General features: G+C 43.3%; 1 protein-coding gene across 1 annotated transcript in view; it reads left to right on the forward strand.

The window, feature by feature from the left end:
- The window catches only part of BRICD5 (BRICHOS domain containing 5), a 35,412-nt gene extending 14,756 nt beyond the window's left edge, over nt 1-20,656 (forward strand). Inside the window, exons 3-6 of the mRNA XM_077449352.1 lie at nt 3,777-3,926; nt 14,030-14,137; nt 16,199-16,352; nt 20,114-20,656. Of these exons, the coding sequence (XP_077305478.1) occupies nt 3,777-3,926; nt 14,030-14,137; nt 16,199-16,352; nt 20,114-20,205 (504 nt within the window). The 3' untranslated portion in view covers nt 20,206-20,656. The remainder of the gene's footprint in view (nt 1-3,776; nt 3,927-14,029; nt 14,138-16,198; nt 16,353-20,113) is intronic.
- Nucleotides 20,657-21,752: the final 1,096 nt, after the last annotated feature.

The following is a 21,752-nucleotide window of genomic DNA, read 5'->3' on the forward strand; positions in this document are numbered from 1 at the left end:
TGCATAAAAAAAATTTCAGCAAAAAATTCGTATATAAATGATGCTTATAATTAAAACCATTTTATCCAAACTATGTCCTTGGTATTAAAGTGCAAAAAGAGTGCAAAAAAAAGGGGGGTTTTTAATTATAAGCATTTTTATATATGATTTTTTTGCTGAAAATATTTTTATGCACATTTTAATATTAATTGACAGTTTTGGTGAACTTTTAGCTATGTTGGATTTTGCATATTATTTTAACCATTATTTTCACCAAATGAATTTTTTATGTTATTTTATTTAGCACCACATCCTTTGCTATGTATATATATATATATATATATATATATATATATATATATATATATATACACATACACACAGCCATATTCTGTATACAGCTATATATATATATATATATATATATATATATATATATATATATATATATATATATATATATACAGCCATGTGCTATATACAGTATTCAATGGGCCGGCCGGTTACCTGGATGGGTTCCTGCAGCACCGCCATCCTCCAGGCTCCCTCGTCTGCTCCAGGGACTTCTCTGCCTGTCGGCTGCTCTCATGGCGGCCCCCGGCTCATTTAAACTCACAGCGTCCGTTACCGTGGGGGCCGCCGGAGATAGCCGAGTTTTGTTCGCTGTCGGAGAGGAGCAGGGTGGGGGAAGCCGAGCGGTGGCGGAAAAGGACGACTGTGGGCTGGAGGTGGCCGAAGATGTGTTATGAGAGCACCGAGTGGGGGCGGAAAGAGCCGAAGTGCGCAGCGCTGTTCTCGGAAGTACAGCGGTGCTCAAATGAATGGCTGTGCGAGTAGCGCAGCCATTCATTTGGCTAGGCTGTCACTGAAACCGGCCCACTGAGCCATCGGCCCACCGGGAATCTCCCGGTATTCCCGATGGCCAGTACATGCCTGGGCTGTGGTTGCATGCCTGCTTCCTCCAAGCACAAATGTAAGGATAATAGCCCCACATTGTACATGATGATGCCGAGGGACCACCCAGAGCACCGTCAGGGGGAAGATGATGGTGCCAGAGCCAGCCAGAGCAGGATTTAGAAGTAGGTAATACAGCCTCTTCAGCTCCCCCTAGACCTAAGACCCCTTTAACACTGAGGCGCTTTACAATCGCTACAGCACTAAAAATAGCACCTGTAAAGCGCCTCTTCTGTCTCTCCAGTGTGAAAGCCCTAGGGCTTTCACACTGGAGCAGTGCGCTTGCAGGACGGTAAAAAAAGTCCTGCAAGCAGCATCTTTGGAACGGTGAAGGAACGGTGTATACGGTTCTCCTTCCCCGCTCCTGCCCATTGAACTGAATGCGCACCACTGTAGAACCATCGGCAAAGCGCCGCTGCAGCGGTGTTTTGCGGGTCATTTTAACCCTTTTCCGGCCGCTAGCAGGGGTTAAAAACTCCCCACAAAAACTAAGGTAAAGCGCCGCTAAAGAGAGCGGCACTTTACTGCCGACGGTGCCGATGCCCCAGTGTGAAAGGAGCCTAACAGGCCCTTACCCCCTGAAGTGTGGGGGAACTCTACTGCAATGATTTATTCTTCTCCATCTCAGAACTGGAATTAAAAAATGGAGTGCAAGTACCTGAATCAGGCTCTTGCAGTTCCTGTACAGCAGAACTCGGATATAGAGAGAAAGAAGCAGCACAAGGAAACAATCAGTTCATATGCTAATGGAGAGCTTACTGATTGGAGGTGAAAGCAAAGTGACAGAGAGATGGACAGTCAGTTACTTCTCCCTTAGGCCCCTTTCACACGGATGTCCCGATTAGGTCTTACTGTCAGTTTTTCGGGTGGACCCGATTCGAATCTATTCCTCTCCATGGAGTTTACACCTGCCGACGTCCAATTCAATCTCCCAAAAATAGACGGACCGGATCGGATGACAGTCAGATGTAAACAGGTGGTCTGTTTACACTCGACCGCCCATAGATCTGAGCGGGCTGTGTCCATGTCCACTCTGTATAAGAGGAGCAGACATGCGCCTGTCATCCACCTGCTCAGCGGGGATCAGTGGACCTTTCATTCTAAATTGTTGCATTTGTAAATTAAAAAAAACAGTATAAAGGAATAGTAGTGGTTTAAGAAATATATATATTTTTTTGTATAATTCTCATTTAACCCCCCCTGGCGGTATTCCCGAGTCTGGCTCTGGGTGAAAATTCAGTACCATTAGCGGTAACCCCGAGCCAGACTCGGGATCGCATTGCTGGATCCAGGATGAGCTTACTTACCTTATCCCCTGGATCCAGTGATGTCTCCCCGCACTGCGAGTGGCTCGTCCTCCGCTCGATGTATCACATCGCCGGGCTCCGTTCCCTGCGAGCGTTGCAACGCACGGGGACGGAGAACGGCGCCAAATTCAAAAAGTGAAACACACAGTATACATACAGTATAATGTAATCTTACAGATTACATTACTGTATGTAATTATTTCACATCCCCTTTGTCCCTAGTGGTCTGCCCAGTGTCCTGCATGCAGTTTTATAATATAAAAACTGTTCTTTATGGCTGGAAACTGGAGATTGTCCATAGCAACCAAAACTGTCCCTTTACATCAAAAGAGGTTTTAGACCAGCTAGAAAACAGCGATAATAAATTAGAATCACTCGCAGAATTGAGGGATAGCGATTTGTGGGGAGATCCGTCATCAAATACTGAAAAGTAATGACAGTGACAATTCTGCAACTGAGAAAATTTCAGTGTTTTTGATTTGATTTCATTATTGAATAATTTTTATTATTATTACATTATTATTTGGTATAATTATTTATAGTTATTTATTATATTATAATTTATGATTTAATTTTTCAAACTTTATCATACCCAGGATGTCTGCTAGACTCTGGTTTGGACAGATTTAATTGAGTTATTCCTAAGAATTACAGGACTACAATATAAAACGCCAAATTTTCATGCAAAATAATTGTACCGCTTTCAGCACCTAAAATCTGAAATAATCGTACCGCCAGGGAGGTTAAGCGTGCATGGTGCGTTTGCTAATAGCTGTCCCTCGTTCCCATCTCAAAAGGTTGGGAGGTATGTTATAGCCACTGCATACATATAAGTGTGAAAGGTCCTTCACTCTACTACTTATCTCTAGGAATAGGTATATACCTCTTCATTTTAAAGTGATACTAAACCCAGAACCCTGCACTCACTATATTTGGTCTCCCGCAGTACAAACAACATGGAAATGCAAATATCTTAGTAGATATAAACTGATAAATACCTTTTCTCATCAGCAGTGTATAGCAGTCATGTGACTTCTATCAGTGTCTGGGTAAAGCTTGTAGGAGGAGTTTTCATTCTCCTCTGACTGTCCTATGAGGCTGCAGAACCCCTCTCCCTCTGTCTGGACAGTGCTGATTGGCCCTGTGCTGATCACATGCATTCTCCCCCCCCCCAAAAAAAAAACTACCAATACACACCAAACTGAGCATGTGCAGAGTGCCTCCAAGGCTCTGTTCTATCAGCAGATGGATTGGGGACAGTGGAAAAAGGGGAGGATCAGAAAAGACAGGATCAAACAGCCTTTTTTTTTTTTTTTTTTACACAATGCAGAGGATTAACCCCTTAGGTTCCACAGTGAGTATAACAAGCATCCTTTACTGCAAATACAGACTGATTTTACTGTTGTGGGTTTAGTAACACTTTAAGTCGGTGTAAAGGAAAAGCATTGACATTGACCATAGCAGTCGCTCTTTGCTTGGACTCTCTTGACTCCAGTCACACAGGTAAATTATAATTGACATGAACTTTATGTTTAGCCTCCGTTACAGGTCGTCCGACTGACCTACAAAAACCTGCAGGGTTCCCCAGTAAACCAGTCTGCCATTACCGACAGGAAGAGGAATACGGTCACTTATCGGGTCACTTCCAGGAACCAAACCTCCGTGGTGTTATATGACAGCAAACATGTGAGTGCCGGTTACTGCAATGCAACACCCTACTCTCTGCATAAAGGAAATTATAATGCTTTCGGGTCAATTGTACTTGTTTTTTATTGTTTTTTTTTTTTACTGTTTTTTAACTGTTTTAAGACCCCTTTCACACTGGGGCATTTTTCAGACGTTTTTCAAGCGCTTTAGCGTTAAAAAAAGCACCTGTAAAGCGCTTGAAAGAAGCCTCATCTGCAATCCCAATGTGAAAGCCCGAGTGCTTTCATACTGAGATCTCTTTCACACTGGGACATTTTTCAGGCGCTTTAGCTTTAAAAAAAGCACCTGTAAAGCGCCTGAAAGAAGCTGCAACAGCAAGCCCGAGTGCTTTCACACTGAGGCGCTACGCTGGCAGGGCGTCAAAAAAAGTCCTGGCAGCAGCTTCTTTGCAGCACTTTTGGAGCGGTGAATACACCGCACCTAAAGCGCCCCTTCCCATTGAAATCAATGGGAAGCGCCTGCAAAACGCCTGAAAGGCGCTTTTGGCAGCAGCGCTTTGTGGGGGCTTTTAACCCTTTATTTGGCCACTAGCAGGGGTTAAAAGCACTCCAATAGCGCTCAAAAAACACTGGTAAAGCGCTGCTAGTTTAAGCGGTGCTTTTCGAGTGTTTTTCGGGCGCTGACATTGTGAAAGGGCTCTTAAAGCACTCGGGCTTTCACATTGGGATTGCAGATGAGGCTTCGGGATTGCAGATGTTTTTGTAATAGTGTTTATTTTTTTCAATCGATCAAAAAAGTAAAAAAAACGCTGGTGAGCCGCGTTTCTGAGCGTTTATCACCTTTTTTTGATGTCAGAGCATTTTTACAGCTGAAAAACTCCTTTCTGGACACACTAGTTTAATTTTTTTAACCGCTTGCCGACCGCCGCACACAGATGTACGTCGGCAGAATGGCACAGGCAGGAAAATGGACGTACCTGTGAATTTGCCCCCTATTGGGCGCATGCGCCCGCCACCTACGACGAGAGTCCGCCCGCAGATCCCGGGAACTCAATGTTCACCGGCAGCCAGGAATTGCGGTGAGGAGAGGCAGAACGCGGAGATGCCTTTGTAAACAAGATCCACTGCTCCCTGTCCTCGGTAGCATTGATAGCTGTGATGTCAGTAGTACCCAATCCCACAGACAGCTAGAATCACTCCCTAGGACACACTTAACCCCTTGATCGCACACTAGGGGTTTTTTTTTTCACAGAAAGGTCGCCCACTCGTGTTTAACCTTTTCCCTACCAGTGTCATTTACACAGTAATCAGTGCATTTTTATAGCACTGATCGCTGTATAAATTACAATGGTCCCAAAATAGTGTCAAAAGTGTCCGATGTGTACACCATAACGTCGCTGTCATGATAAAAATCGCAGATCGCCGTCATTACTAATAAAAAAATTATAATAAAAATGCCATAAATCTATCCCCTAGTTTGTAGACGCTATAACTTTTGCGCAAACCAATCAATATACGCACATTGCGATTTTTTTTTTTTTTTTTTACCAAAAATATGTAGAAGAATACATATCGGCCTAAACTGAGAAATTCATTTTTTTATATATTTTTTGGGGGATTTTTATTATAGCAAAAAGTAAAAAATATTGCTTTTTTTGTTTATAGCGCAAAGTAAAAACTGCAGAGGTGATCAAATACCACCAAAAGAAAGCTCTATTTGTGGGGGAAATTTTTTTTTTGTGTACAACATCGGACGATTCTGCAATTGTCAGCTAAAGCGACGCAGTTCCGGATTGCAAAAAATGGTCTGGTCAGGAAGGGGGTAAAATCTTTTGGGGCTGAAGTGGTTAAAGCCAAAAAACACCCCAGCCGAAAACTGCTGATAACAGCCTATGTGTGCATGGACACATAGGATAACAGGATGGGGAGTTTAATTAACTGTTGTCTGAAGCCAAAAACAGCAGCTGTAAAAACATCAGGTGTGCATGAGGCCTAAGAGTACATTACAAGGTCAGATATGAGATAACTGAGATGTGAGTTGCACAAAGCTGGTCTTATAAGTATTAAGTAATTCAGGTGAGATAGCAATGAACCAAGTGTACAAATACAAATTAAAGCACTGGGGGGTTATTTACTAAAACTGGAGAGTGCAAAATCTGGTGCAGCTCTACATAGAAACCAATCAGCTTCCAGTTTTATTATCAAGGCATAATTGAAGAAGCTGAAGTTAGAAGCTGATTGGCTACCATGCACAACTGCCCCAGATTCTGAGTGATCCAGTTTTAGTAAATCTCCCCCATACTGTGCATATATCTGAATAGACTCAATGGCAAAGTGATTTTAATGTGATATAGATTTTGTTGTATTTGAGCCTTGCAGTCAAGCTGGGAAGAATTACTGACAAAGTGTAGAAGGGAAATATGTGAAAATAGAGAACAATGGGGAAGTGAGGGCAGTGGGAAGGTACAGAAGAAGGAAAAAGAGGAGGAAGGAAGTGTTGGTGTGTTCCCATGATTTATGGGCCCCCGTGCTGCAACCTTAACATCCTAGTTGCCATGGGTGTCTGTCATAGGTGGATGGAAGAAAGTGTTTGACTCAGGGGGAGATTTGCTAAAAGTGGAGCACACAGAATTTGGTGCAGCTGTGCATGGTGGCCAATCAGCTTCTAGGTTTATGGCCCTTTCAGACAGGCAAGCAGATCCACCTGCTCAGCTGGGGAAATCTCCGTTGATCTCCGCTAAGCAGGCGGATGGTCTGTGTCTGCTCCACTATCCAGAACGGGCACGGACACAGCCCATTGTTCTCTATGGGGCAGTCAGATGAAAATGGACCACCTGTCTATTTCCATCCGACTGTCATCCGATCCAATCCGCCAGACGGATGGGGAACAGATCTCCATTTGTCTGTTTTTAGCTAATGGGATGAGATCAAATGCCGGCGGGTGTCAGCAGACACATGTCCGCTGACATCCGCCGCTCCACAGAGGGCAATAGATGGTCCGATCTGAAAAACTGACAGGCAGACCTGATCACTCCCGTCAGTGTTAAAACCCTTACAAACCACTTTGACCTACAAGTAAGCCTAGATTAAGGCTTACCTGTAGGTCCAAGAAATATCTCCTAAACCTACATGGCGCTGCTGGCATGCTGCTGCTAACAGCGATATGCCGTTAGTGGCGGCTTCCGTGTGCATGCACGAGAGTGACGTCATCGCTGCTCCGGCGCTGTGAGTGGCCGGAGCAGCGATACCCGGAAGGAAGATGGACGCTCCGTGCTACAGGGGACATCGGTGACATCGCTGGCTCCTGTGTCGGGTAAGTGACACATAATGGGCTACTATGCAATGCATAGTAGCCCATTATGCTTTACCTTTGCAGGGGGACAAAGAGGAAGTAAACCCATCAGAGTTTACTTCCTCTTTAAGGGACCTTAGTTTTCAAATCCAAAAAGTGGACAAGTACACAGTACATACAGCACACCTAGGAGAAGTGCAGAGTCCCTTGGTCCATTGGAACTTTCATCTGTATCTGTAGACCATCAACAGGGTAGAGGAATGGATGAGGCAACTGGATGGATGGCTGAAGAGGAGAAGGGGCCGAGACTGGAACCTCTGCAGCTGGGTAGATGACCTCAATGTGGAAGAAAACAAAAAGCAGGGCGCTGAGGTCAGTATCAGATTAAAAAAACACTTTATTAAAAAAAAGCAACACACTTACATTGAAGTTAGCATGAAACAACATGGATAGGGAACACCTTAGACCAGGGGTGCCCAACCTTTTTTAAGAGCGAGGACCACTTAAGCAACTTGGTAACCAGTCGTGGGCCACAATGAGCGGAGCGGGTGGATGACAAGTCACGGCTACTCTATAGGCCCTCCAAATCGATCCACCCAGATTATTTTTTTTTTTTTTTTAAAGGATCGGAGGCAGGCAGGAGTAAACGGACAAAAGTCTGTTTACATCTGCCGCTCTGTAGAAGTGAATTGAGGTTCCGATTGGGTAGGGCCAATCGCGTGAAACGGGCTTAAGACTTTCATACTGATGTGCTATGGTTTACCCACACCGCGGGTGCAGCGTAGTGCACCTGTGTCTATCCTGCGGGTTAACTGAACTTTGCCATAGACTCTGCCTGTGGCAAAAGCCGGCGCTGTACAGGAAGCATCAGCTTATGAGGCTCTGCAACCGATGCTTTCTTCCTCTACCACCAGCTTCATTCACAACACTGATGCTGTGGTATGATGGGTTGGCAACCTGTGATCTGGGTTTGCTAACCCGCCATTCCAGGAGGTCGCAGGCCACATCAGATGGCTCCGCGGGCCACTGGTTGGCTACCCCTGCCTTAGACCAAGCAGCTGTGATCAGTGTGAGGCTGTAGGCATTATTGAGCAAACAGACCGAGGATGACAGGGAGCCAGCTAGCTCAAAGTGTGGAAATTATCAGTGGCATTCTATGCTGCACGCACGGATGACCGCTGTCAAAATGCGCGGTAGATGATGGGAGAGGGGATGTGCATGACATGTGTCCAGGGACTTTGCCCTCTTTTTCCGATTTTTTTCAAGTAAAAATTTGAAAAAGAGGGCAAAGTCCCTAGAAACGCACCAAGCACACCCCCACTTCTGACATCCACCAGACAGTTTGACTGCTGTCATCCTTATGTACAGCTTAGAATGTCACCACTAATATCCACACTTTGAGCTATCTGGCTCCCTGTTATCCTTGGTCTCTCTTTGCTCAGTGATGCATACAGCCTTACAATGATCACAGCTGCTTGGTCTCAGGTGTTCCCCATCAGTGCATTTCATGCTAACTTCAATGTAAGTGTTCTGCTTATTTTAATAAAGTGTTTTTTAGTTTGATATCGGACCTCAGCGCCCTGCTGTTCATTTTCTGCCTTTTTGTCAAAGCTTAATTGAACAAACTGAAGTTATAAGCTGATTGGTTACTATGCACAGCTGCACCAGTTTTAGTAAATATCCCCCATGGGGTCCAGATTTTACCAAAATTGGTCATTCTGACCTATAATTTTGGTGTGGAAGTCCATGCTAAAACTAAAATCCCCACATCTACAGCCACCAACATTTAAGATTTGTATGAAGGTTACAGGTTCTGAACACCCTTGAAAGCATGTTGAGGGATTCCCTGGGCAAAATGTATCAATCCATGTAAGTACTGTAGGATATTTTTTTTTAAAACATGATCCACTTTAACAAACCCATCTGCCAGAGGGTTTACCCCCTTGCTATTTAGCATTGCGTGGTCAGACAACACTGTACCCAAATTAAATTGATATCATTTTTTTCACACAAATAGAGCTTTCTTTTGGTGGTATTTGATCACCATTGGTCTTTTAATTATCAAAACGAAAAAAGACCGAACATTTTGAAAAAAAATCTAAATTTTTTTTTAGCTTTCTGCTTTACAACATATCTAATAAAAAATGTTTTAAAAAAAATCTAATTTCTTCATGAATTTAGGCCAAAATGTATTCTGCCACATATCTTTGGAAAAAAAATCCCAGTAATATATATATTATATATATATATATATATATATATATATATATATATATATATATTACAAATGTATATATTTGGTTTGCATGAAAGTTATAGTGCTTAAAAACTATTGTATTTATACTGGAACTTTTTTCTATACTGGTAATGGCAGCAATCAGTGGGACTGCGATATTGTTCCGGCCAATCTGACACTATCTGACGCTGGCTGGGGGTACACTACCTGACTCTGACATCAATAGTGGCACTAATACATTGATCAGTGCTAATACTATGCACTGTCACTGTACTAATGGCACTGGCTGAGAAGGAGTTAACACATCCAGGGGTGATAAAGGGGTCAATTGTGTGCCTAACAATGTGTAATGTGTGTAATATGTGAGGCTTTTGCTAAGCAATCCTGTTTTTTACCTGCTTTTTGTGGAATAAAAAACAGCAAGAGCACCTGTCAGTGCAACAAACTTTTACCCCTAAAAATCTCCATAGTCGAAGTTTAAAAAATTCTACAGGTTGCATGTTTTGAGTTACAGAGGAGGTCTAGAGCCAGAATTATTGCTCTCACTCTCACGTATGCGTTCACTTCTGCATGCAAGCTCGGCGGGACGGGGCGTGTTTACATTTTTTTTTCTTATATATTTTACCTTTTATTTTTACACTGTTCTTTAAAAAAAAAAAAAGTGTCACTTTTATTCCTATTACAAGGAATGTAAACATCCCTTTTTAATAAAAGAAAAACAACGAAAGGTCCTCTTAAATATAAGATTTGGAGTCAAAAAGATTTCATATTTACACTAAAATGCAATAAAAAATTAATAAAACATTTTTTCATAAAAAATTTTTTTTTAAATGGCCCTTTAAGAGCTATGGGCGGAAGTGAAGTTTTGACGTCGCTTCCACCCTGCAATGATATGGAGACGAGTGCGGGCTATCTTCCCCTCACTCGTCTCCATACCCAGCAAAGGGCAACATCCGAACGCCTTCGCCACTGCGGACAGCTCCAGTAAGCGGCGGACTGCACCGCTCTCTCCCGCCACCAATAAAAGTGATTTTGCGTTGAATCCGCCGCAGAGACCACTTCTATCAGAAAGCAGAACGCCGGCTGCAGAAGAGGATACCGAGGTTATGGCAGCTAGCTGCTGTTATAACAATGATATTCCTCTTTTTCTAGGATGTATATCAGTGTGCGGCGCTCCATAAGGTCTTACGTTTTGCTAGGTGAATGGGGACATGTAACAAAGGGTCTACACTACTGTTGACCATCTCCACAAAGCAGCTCTTTAAAGTGTTACTAAACCCAGGACCTTGCAGTCACTATATCTGGTCTCCCACAGTACACAGAACATGGAAATGCAATTATTTACTGAATTTACTAAAATAAAAATACCTTTTCTCATCAGCAGTATATAGCACTCTTGGACGTCTATCAGTGTCTGAATAAAGCTTGTAGGAGGAGTTTTCATTCTCTTCTCCTATGAGGCTACAGAACCCCTGCCCCTCTGTCTGGACAGTGCTGATTGGCCCTGTGCTGATCACATGCACCTTGCCAAGAAAAAAAAAAAAAACTTTCTAGCAATCCACACCAAACTGAGAATGTGCAGAGTGCCTCCAATGCTCTTTTCTATCAGGAGATGGATTGGGGACAGTGTAAAAGCGGAGGATCAGAGAAGACAGGATCAAACAGCCTTTTCACACAATGCAGAGGATTAACCCCTTAGGATCCACAATGAGTATAACAAGCATGCTTTTCTGCATATACAGACTGATTTTACTGTTGTGGGTTTAGTAACACGTTAACCGCTTGCCGACTGCCTCACGCCGATATATATCGGCAGAAGGGCTCCTACAGGCAGAATCACGTACCTGTACATTGCCCTTTAAGAGGCGGCCAGCGGGCACGCGTGCACCACTGGCAAGCTCCGTGAGTCGGGTCGCAGGTCCCGCGGCCTCGATCACCGTGGGGATACCCGCGATCGCCTCACAGGGAGGAAGAACAGGGAGATGTTAATGTAAACAAGCATCTCCCCGTTCTGCCTATCAACAGTGTCACTGATCTCTGCTCCCTGTGATTGGAGCAGAGATCAGTGATGTGTCACACACAGCCACACCCCCCACAGTTAGAAACAAGCCCTAGGACACACAAACCATACACTGCCACCTAGTGGTTAACCCCTTCACTGCCAGTGTCATTTACACAGGAATCAGTGCATTTGTATAGCACGGATTGCTGTATAAATAACAATGGTCCAAAAAATGTGTCAAAAATGTCCCATGTCCGCCATAATGTCGCAGTCCCGATAAAAATCGATGATTGCCGGCAATTTAAAAAAAAATATTAATAAAAATGCCATAAAACTATCCCCTATTTTGTAAACGCTATAACTTTTGCGTAAACCAATCAGTAATCGCTTATTGCAATTTTTTACCAAAAATATGTAGAAGAATACTTATCGGCCTAAACTGAGGGAAAAACTTTTTTTTATATATTTTTGGGGGATATTTATTATAGCAAAATGTAAAAAATAATGCTTTTTTTTCAAAATTGTCGCTCTTTTTTTGTTTATAGCGCAAAAAAATGAAAACCGCAGGGGTGATCAAATACCACCAAAAGAAAGCTCTGTGGGAAAAAAAGAACGTCAATTTTGTTTGGGAGCCACTTCGCACGACCGCACAATTAGTCAGTTAAAGCGGCGCAGTGCCGAATCACAAAAAGTGCTCTGGTCAGGAAGGGGGTAAAATCTTCCGGGGCTGAAGTGGTTATAGATTATAAGGATCAGAAATTTGTGGACAAATAGCCACCAAAAAGTGTCGTCCTTTGCAGCACTGTGGCTAATGTAGCATTTAATAACAGAGCTAAATGAGTGGAAGGCCAGTTTCTTTGGGCCATGCTATTGACGGGGCACCAGAGATCATCCCTGTCACCTACCTATAGCTCACTGCCTTAATAGTCTCACCCTTACCTGCCCTTGGTATTTAAATGACACGATTACCTTGTAGAACAGTATTAACGGGGGGCAGTCCAGAGACCAGTCTTTGCGCTGCAGGGGCTTAGTGCAGAACATTAAAGAAGAACTGCAGTCTGCTCACATAACTTGTAATAAAAACACCTTTGCCATTCTGAAGCTTCCCCCCAACCACTTTGCATATTATTTTATATATTCTGTGATTCTGTACTTGCCAAATATGCTGCAAAAATCTCCCTCCACGGAGTCTGGCTGAAGCTATTTTAACTGTGGGCAGCTGAAGCTGCTGCCTGTTCACTTCATGGATTTACACAGACACACATACCTCCAGCTCTGCAGCTCCCATTGGCCCTCTTATGACTCACCCCCCCTCCCCTCCTTTCCTAGCAAACTCTCATGAGAGTGAGAGAGAGAGCTGTGCATGATGTCATAAGCCTAGGCTAATGACCAGACAAGAAATAGGAAGTGGACTGTATAAGGTATGTACTGGCAGCAAAAAATGTTTTTTGCAAAGTTAAAAACAACAAGGGCAGAAGATTTAATAGAAAGAAAGAAGTAAAAATTACTGAAGTTCTGCTTTAAAGCGGGAGTCCACCGGGACTCCGCGTTTTTTATTTTTTTTAAAAGCCAGCAGCTACAAATACTGCAGCTGCTGGCTTTTAAAATAGTGACACTTACCTGTCCAGCGCGCCCGCGATGTCGGCACCCGAAGCCGATCGCTAGGTGGTCTGTCGGGTCCTGCCGCCGCCATCTTGGGTATGGGAATCAGGAAATGGTGCCTTTCGGTTCCCTACTGCGCAATGAGGACGGTCCCCGCTGCCTCTGGGAGCTGTGTGTTTCCCAGCAGGCAGCGGGGCACTTGCTGAAGGGGGCGGGCGCTTGCGGAAAGGGGCGTAACGTACGCTCCTTTCCGCAGAGAGCTAGCCCGGAAGTGGGTGCAGTTACCTGGATTATCCAGGTAACTGCACCCCCCTCCCCCCTGAAAGGTGCCAATTGTGGCGCCGGAGGGGGGGAGGAATCCGATGAGCGGAAGGTCCATTTTAGGGTGGACCTCCGCTTTAAGTAAAGATATGTCAAGAAAAATATAATATCATTAAAAAGCTGCTCGAGATCCAGCCACAGTGACTCTGTCTGGAATGAAATTACCCTGTTTCCCCCGAAAATAAGACCTAGTGTGATTGTCGGTGATGGCTGCAATATAAGCCCTACCCCGTTTCCCTGAAAATAAGACCTATAAGGACTTTAACTAGGGCTTATATTGCAGCCATCACCGACAATCACTCTAGGTCTTATTTTCGGGAAACAGGGTATGTATCAGTTAATCAGTTTGCTCCAGGAAAGAAGAAACATTTCCCCAGTCTCCTCTTCCTCAATGTTCGGACTGCAATAATGTAACTTTGTAGTAAGTGACAAGGTGAGAGGGTGAAGCAGGAGCTGATCTGTGTCCGACATTTGTAAACACAGCCAACTCTGAGCCAGCCTGGCAAGTAAATGCCAATTCAAGTTGATGCCTGAACAAAGATAAAGGCATGATATGGAGGAAAAAAAGAAAAACAGGTGAAGGCATACTGTACTGTAATTTCTAAGATTAGATATTAAATCCCTATAGAAGTGTTACATCTGCTTATCATGCATGCAGGTAATGTGATTTTATCATCTATTATTTTGCAGAGTCTGGTCTGCTATAAGGCTGCGGGAGAGAAATCCTGTTTCCTGCGTCGCATGGAAGTCCGAGATGTAGAAAACATACAATCCTTCTTAAATATATCTGTGCCCAAGGTGATATATTACATTTTATATCGCCCTACCTCATGTCATTTGTTGGTTTGTACACTATATGGCCAAAGGTTTGTAATCACCTATATATCACAGTGACTATATGGCTAAAAGTATGCAGAAATTCCAAGAGGACCATGCTAGGTAGAACAAGAAGCAAAAAGGCAAAACTTAATTTTTTTTCCCATATTGGATAGATAATGGAGGGTTATAACCCCTGTCATTTTTATTTTGCCACCTGTGTCCCATAGGGAAGATTTCCCTTCACTTCCTGTCCCATAGCCAAAGCAGGAAGTGAGAGGAAATACCTCCAAAGTGAGGGATACCCAGACTGAGTGTCCCCATTGGAAGATTTCCCTTCTATTACTGTTCTGGTGTCAACCCAACATTTGGAATTTTCTTTCACTTTCAATGATGAGTGTAAACAGGACAAATAGAGAGAGTGGATCTCCGTAATGGGGACACAGACAGTGATAAAAACAGTGATTCATATTCATTATCAGTTTCTTCATTCATTTTGACGTATAACATGTTTTTAAAATTGATCCAAGTATATTGGAATTAGACAAGTGGCATAGAATAAACAGATCTATCTTGTAAACACATGATTTTAGAATCTGGAGCTCGATGCGTTTCGTGGCTATGCCGCCACTCATCAGGAGAAGATGTATAGTAGATTTAGGCTGATTATGGATGAAATGTGTGGCAGCGAGCCCGGGGGTAACTGAGGGTCAGCAGCAGGAAAACGTGAGAGGGTGAGCATGAATGAGAGGGTGGCATCCCAGTCTTAGTCCATCGGGTTCAATATTGAGTTGGCCCACCCTTTTCAGCTATAACAGCTTCAACTCTTCTGGGAAGGCTGTCCACAAGGTTTAGGGGTGTCTATGAGAATGTTTGACCATTCTTCTCGAAGCACATTTGTGAGGTCAGGCACTGATGTTGGATTAGAAGGCCTGTCTCCGCTCTAATTCATCTCAAAGGTGCTCTATCGGGTTGAGGTCAGGACTCTGTGCAGGCCAGTCAAGTTCCTTCACCCCAAACTCGCTCATCCATGTCTTTATGGACCTTGCTTTGTGCACTGGTGGGGAGGGGGGGGGATTATGATGTGGGGTTATTTTTCAGGGGTTGGGCTTGGCCCCTTAGTTCCAGTGAAGGGAACTCTTATGCCCCGTACACACGATTGGACATTCCAACAACAAAATCCATGGCTCAAATTTGTCTTGCATACACACGGTCACACAAATATTTTCGGAAATTCAGAACGTCAAGAACACCGTGACGTACAACACGTATGACGAGCGGAGAAAAATGAAGTTCAATAGCCAGTGTGGCTCTTCTGCTTGATTCTCAGTATGCATGGCACTTTGTGCGTCGGAATGGTCTACACACGATCGGAATTTACGATAACAGATTGTGTTGTCGGAAAATTTGAGATCCAGATCTCAAATTTTGTGACGGAAATTCAGATAGAAAATGTCCAATGGAGCCTACACACGGGTTGGAATTCCCAACAAAAAGCTCCCATCGAACATTTTCCGCCGGAAAATCCGAACGTGTGTACGGGGCAATAAGGCGTCAGTATACCAAGACAATTTCATGCTCCCTACTTTGTGGGAACAGTTTGGGGATGGCCCCTTTCTATTCCAACATGACTACACACCAGTGCACAAAGCAATGTCCATAAAGACATGGATAAGTGAGTTTGGGATGGGGGATTTGACTGCCCTGCACAGAGTCCTGACCTCAACCCGATAGAAGACCTTTAGGACGAATTAGAGCAGAGCCTTCTCTTCCAACATCAATGCCTGACCTCACAAATGCTCTTTTGGAAGAAAGGCCAAACATTCCCATAGACACACTCCTAAACCTTGTGGACGGCCTTCCCATAAGAGTTGAACCATTATAGCTGCAAAGGGAGGGCCAACTCAATATTCAACCCTACAGACTAAGACTGGGATGTCATCAAAGTTCATGTGCGTGTAAAGGCAGGTGTCCCAATACATTTGGTAATAGTGTATTTTTCCCTAAGCAAGTGCATGATATGTAGTCTCTTCTCTGTTGCAGGATGGGGTCCTTTTGCTGCAGAACAATAGGACGCGCTACTACCGAGAATTCCTAGGAGTGCTTGCCGGACGGAAGGTCAACCATGAGCTTGTAGGAGAGCCTGTACAGCACTTATGTGACCAGCTCCCTATATACTGGGTGAAGAAGAGTGAAGGTAAGTAGACGCTACCCAGCCAGGCAGAAGAACCAAGGGTACAACTCCATAGCCTTACCTTCTAGCACAGGTTCCACTACGGAAATGAAACGGCTTACTCTGATTTTCCTGCACACAGTGAGCTTCTCACAATGTGCAGTAAAGTCTGATAGCGCCCAACTCATTTCCTGGCTGGAAGAAATCCAGCCCTATTCAGTTTGCTGTATAGATTAACTGCAGTAACACGACTGTGTAAATCTCAAGACTGGACACAGAGAAATACAAACACTTTGAAAGAAAAAAAAAAAAAAGAGTTCAGCTTTAACCCTTTCATGACTAAGCCTATTTTTGGAATTTGGTGTTTACAAGTTAAAATCCATATTTTTTGCTAGAAAATTACTTGGAACCCCCAAACATTATATATATTTTTTTAGCAGAGACTCTAGAGAATAAAACTGCGATTGTTGCAATATTTTATGTCACACGGTATTTGCGCAGTGGTGTTTTAAACGCAACTTTTTGGGAAAAGGGACACTTTCATGAATAAAAAAAAAAACAAAAAACAGTAAAATTAGCCCAATTTTTTTTTGCGTAATGTGAAAGATAATGTTACGCCGAGTAAATAGATACCAAACATGTCACACTTTATAATTGCGCGCACTTGTAGATTGATGACAAAGTACAGTACCTAAAAATCTCAATAGGCGACGCTTTAAAAATTTTTTACGGTTACCAGGTTAGCGTTACAGAGGAGGTCCACTGCTAGAATTATTGCTCTCGCTCTGACGATCGCGGCGATACCTCACATGTGTGAGGCGCGACTTCCGTATGCGTTTTCTTTGCTTCGCGAGCTCGCGGGGACGGCGGGCGCTTTGAAAAAATTTTTTTTATTTTTTTATTTATTTTATTTATTTTAAAACGACTAAATTGTTTAAAAAAAAAAAAAAAAAAATGTGATCACTTTTATTGCTGTCACAAGGAATGTAAACATCCCTTGTGACAGTAATAGGTGGTGACAGGTCCTCTTTATGGAGGGATCGGGGGTCTAAAAGACCCCCCACCCCTCCTTTACACTTCAATGTATTCAGATCGCCGAAAACGGCGATTCTGAATACCGGATATTTTTTTAAAACCGGCGCCATTGGCAGCCGAGTAAACGGGAAGTGACGTCATGACGTCGCTTCCGTGTTTACGATGAGGAGACTGGAACGAAGCCGATTACGGCTTCGTTCCAGTTCCTCCCCAGCAGCCAGAGCCGACGGATGGCTAATCGGTGCTCCCGATCGAGCGGGAGCACCGGTAACAGCGGCGAGAGGCGGCGGGAGGGGGGGACGTCCCCTCCCGCTCCTCCGGCATAACAGCCGAGCGGCTTTTAGCCGCATCGGTTGTTATGGCTGGAAAGCCAATCGCCCGCTGTAAAAAACGGTACCGGGATGATGCCTGCAGGTGCGGGCATCATCCCGGTATACCCCCCGGAAGCCGAGTACGCAGATCTGCGTACGCTCGGCGGGAAGGGGTTAAAGTATAACTAAAGACAACTTTTTTTTTTTTTTTTTTAGTTTTGGATAAGAGTGGAGAGGGATTAAAACACCTGCAAGGTTTGTATTGCTGTTTGTGTCCCCATTAGAGATTTACCATTAGCACTAAAAGTAAAAGAAAAATAACCAATTTTGGGTTGTTCCCAAAACAGGAAATAGGGGGGAAATATTCTAATGGGGACATGATTTCCACTGACCCTGGTGACAACATTCTCTCACTTTGGAGAGATTTCCTCTCACTTCCTGTTTTGGCTCTCCACTTAGACCCCTTTCACACCAGGGTGTTTTGCAGGCGCTATAGCGTTAGAAATAACGCCTGCAATCCGCCCTAAAAAAGCTGCACCATTGTTTGTAGTGTGGAACCCCTCGGGCTGTCACACTACAGAGGTACGCTGGCAGGACGTCAGGGAAAAGTCCTGCCAGCAGCTTCTTTGGAGCGGTGTGTTTACCGCTCCGCCACCGCTGCTCCCCATTGAAATCAATGGGGCAGCGCTGTAATACCGCCGGGAAAAACGCCGCTAGTGCCGGCGGTTTTAACCCTTTCTCGGCCGCTAGCGGGGGGGGGGGGGTGAAAGCGCCCCACTAGCGGCCGAAATGCACCGCAAATCCGGCAGTAAAACGCTGCTAAAAATAGCGGCACTTTACCGCCGACGCCGCTCCCGCTGCAGTGTGAAAGCAGCCTTAGTGTCAGATTTTCTGCTGCAATATCACAATCCCATTATAAATCATTGATTCCCCACCCCATTAGTAGCATTAAAAAAATAAAAATAAATTCAGTCTGAATACCATTGTAGAAGCTACCATTTTCACCCAAACCAATTAACATACTTATTGGGATTTTTTTTTTTTATCAAAGACATGTAAGCAAAATATCTAAATCTAAAATGTATTCTTGGATATGTTTTATAGCAGAAAGTAAAAAAATATATATTTAAAAAAAGAATAAAAAATGCAGGCGGAAACAGAAAATGTTGTATTAAAACAAATTATTTGTAGTCTTTGTAATTACTAGAAAATATGTAACTAAAAAAATTGCCATTTCGGTCAGCTTTAGATTTATTAAAGAGGTTGTAACCCAAAAAAATATAAAATAAAAAGAGAGAGATTCTGTTTCTTTAATGCAGGTTAAAAAGCATAGTGCTTGTGGTTTGTAATCTTTCCCTTTCTATGCTGTTAAAAACTTGATTGATCCTGTCTGCTCCTGTGTCCCCCTATGTAAAGTGACCATTGTAATCATGGCTGCTGAGCCATGACACCGTGGTCAGGGTACATGCCTCCTTCATCCCACATTCTGTCCTCTCTCCCTGCCTGTCAGCTTCTGTGTGTGAGCGATCTCCTCCCAACCCCTCTTAAACTGCCAGCTACTAATAGCGGCAGGAGCAAAGTTTTCAGCCTTTTTTTCTTTTATAATCACAAAAAAATAAAAAATAAATCACTGGTGATCAAATACCAACAATATCTCTACTTGTATGATTTTTTCGGTACAGCATTGCACAACCGCGCAATCACCAGTTAAAGTAGCCCGGTGCTGATTAGCAAAAATTGGCCTGGTCATAATGGGGGTAAAATCTTCCAGAGCTCAAGTGGCTATGGGATAGCAAGTTTAGGTAAATCTCCCTTATGAGACACAGATGGGGGGGGTGGGGGGGGAAATAATAATATACGTCAGGGGCAGGGAAGGCTCCCCACCGGCAAAACACTATAGCACGGGAAGGATTACCCCATTAACACTGACTGTGTTGATGGGGGAACCAAGCAAATTTTTCTCCTTTAACCCATGGTTGAAGGAAAGAAAATTTGCATAATGTATGGTCTGCCTTAATCCATAAATATATGCTGTATAGCTAAATCACACCAGATTCTGAAATACAGTGGAAGTAGTCATATAATGAAAGTATACTCATACAGCTGAAATCACTTGAATTGTGATCAGACACTTGTCTGTGCCCCATAGATCTGCAAAATGTATCTAAGACAGGGGTCTCAAACTGGCGGCCCTCCAGCTGTTGCAAAACTACAAGTCCCATCATGCCTTTGGCTGTGGGAGTCATGCTTGTAACTGTCATCCTTGCAATGCCTCATGGGACTTGTAATTTTGTAAACAGCTGGAAGGCCGCCAGATTGAGACCCCTGATCTAAGATGACCAAATCTGTCAGATAACTGGCCAGTGAATGGATACCTCATATAACAAAATAAAGCGCGATCTACTTATTATGTAACATTGTATCATCCGATCTTTGCAGGTCCAACAAGACGTCTCATTTATCTCTGCATCGACATTTGCTTTCCCAACAACATCTGTGTGTCCGTCTGTTTCTACTACCTGCCTGACTAAGCTGGACCGATGGTGCCAACGCCATACGACTCTGCCCGGATGGTCACCTTGAAGCAGATTTGCACATAGTCCGGCGCCTAAATTTTTTTTTTTTTATCTTTTTTTGTGTTTATAAATGTTTGACCTTTTTGTGCAGCTGGACTGTGCCGCGTTTTGCACAATCCCTACTAATGAAACAGCGGCTGTCAGCAGTTGTTTGGTTCTTATTCATCCCCGGTCAAAAAAAAAAAATGTAATTTTTTTTTTTTTTTTAAAGAAGACTTTTTATCCATAAATAAGAATTGTTTTAGATGTTGCTTAAACCAGTGACTTTAGACGATGAAGCTTGTGAGATGGTCCAGTGCAGTCCTGACCTCCATTCTATAAGAAGCTGGAGAAGTATAGTAATGGGTGGGATTGCTTGTTACATAAGGGTTTGTCCTGTGTTGTTCAATAAAGTTTATTGAATGCATTTGTGCAGCACTTGGTAAAGTGATCAGTATCATGAAAGCGGAACTTCACTGCATCTGAGCACCACAATCCAAAAACACTTTCATTCATTTTTAATATTCAAAGCAAACTCCCCCCATCCCTCCATGCTTTAGTTTGGTGAGAAATCACTTTGAAAAACACCCCCCTAGCATTTCTGGCCATGGCCATCTTGAGTAAGGGCAGAGGATCCATGTAGCAATTACTTCCATGAATCCATCTACCATTAGCTCAAGCATGCATGCAGAGGAGTGTGCTTAGCTGAGAAAACCCCTCCTCTTCTCCTCCCCTCCTAAAGACTCCTGGGACATATGACATCATGGGCCTAGGCAAGAAACCAGGAAGTAACAAAGTGGTTGTAAACTCTCCCCCACAACTTTGTCCCATGTAAATCAGCATAAAAAAACCCTAATGAACACTGCTTGTAGATATTTCCTTACTTTTATAGTATTGTTGTAATACTAATTTTTGGGACACTCTGTTATCAGAACTTCCTACGGCACACCAATGATACCCCAGGAGGCTGTATAATCATTCAGAGATTCCTCCTACACACCATGTGACATCACATGCAGTGTAAACCTGGCCATTACTGCAGTCTTATCAGCTGAGGCTGATAAGACTAACACAGGCAAACATTAGACAATCGGCACAAGTAAACACTATGAAATAAAACAAGTCATCTATGAACAGGGAAGCCATAGAAAGGTTGGATTGAGAAGGAGGCTTGGCTAACAGTACAGGAAGTGCTCAATGTAAGGGCAGAAATACACTCCACTGTGGACTCAGAAAACAGTACTTAAGATGGTGCTGACTAACCCCTGGAAACAAGTTTTTTTTTAAAGTTTCTTTAAACAGTAAGTAATATGCGATTTGGGCTGGATTACAGTGGCTATAGTCTGATAATTATTTATTATAATGGACTAAATGAAAAGCAGCATCAGAGTGGGAGCGTTTACTTCCTCTATATGAAAAAAAAAATAAAAAAATAAACCCACAGACACCAAATATAGAAAAATGTCCTATCTATTTACTGATGCTAGCAGCATGAGGATAAAAAATAATCAACTTTGACTGGG

The sequence above is a fragment of the Lithobates pipiens genome, unplaced genomic scaffold (assembly GCF_037356315.1).
Source record: "Lithobates pipiens isolate NorthernLeopardFrog02 unplaced genomic scaffold, aLitPip1_a1.2 Scaffold_22, whole genome shotgun sequence".
NCBI lineage: Eukaryota > Metazoa > Chordata > Amphibia > Anura > Ranidae > Lithobates > Lithobates pipiens.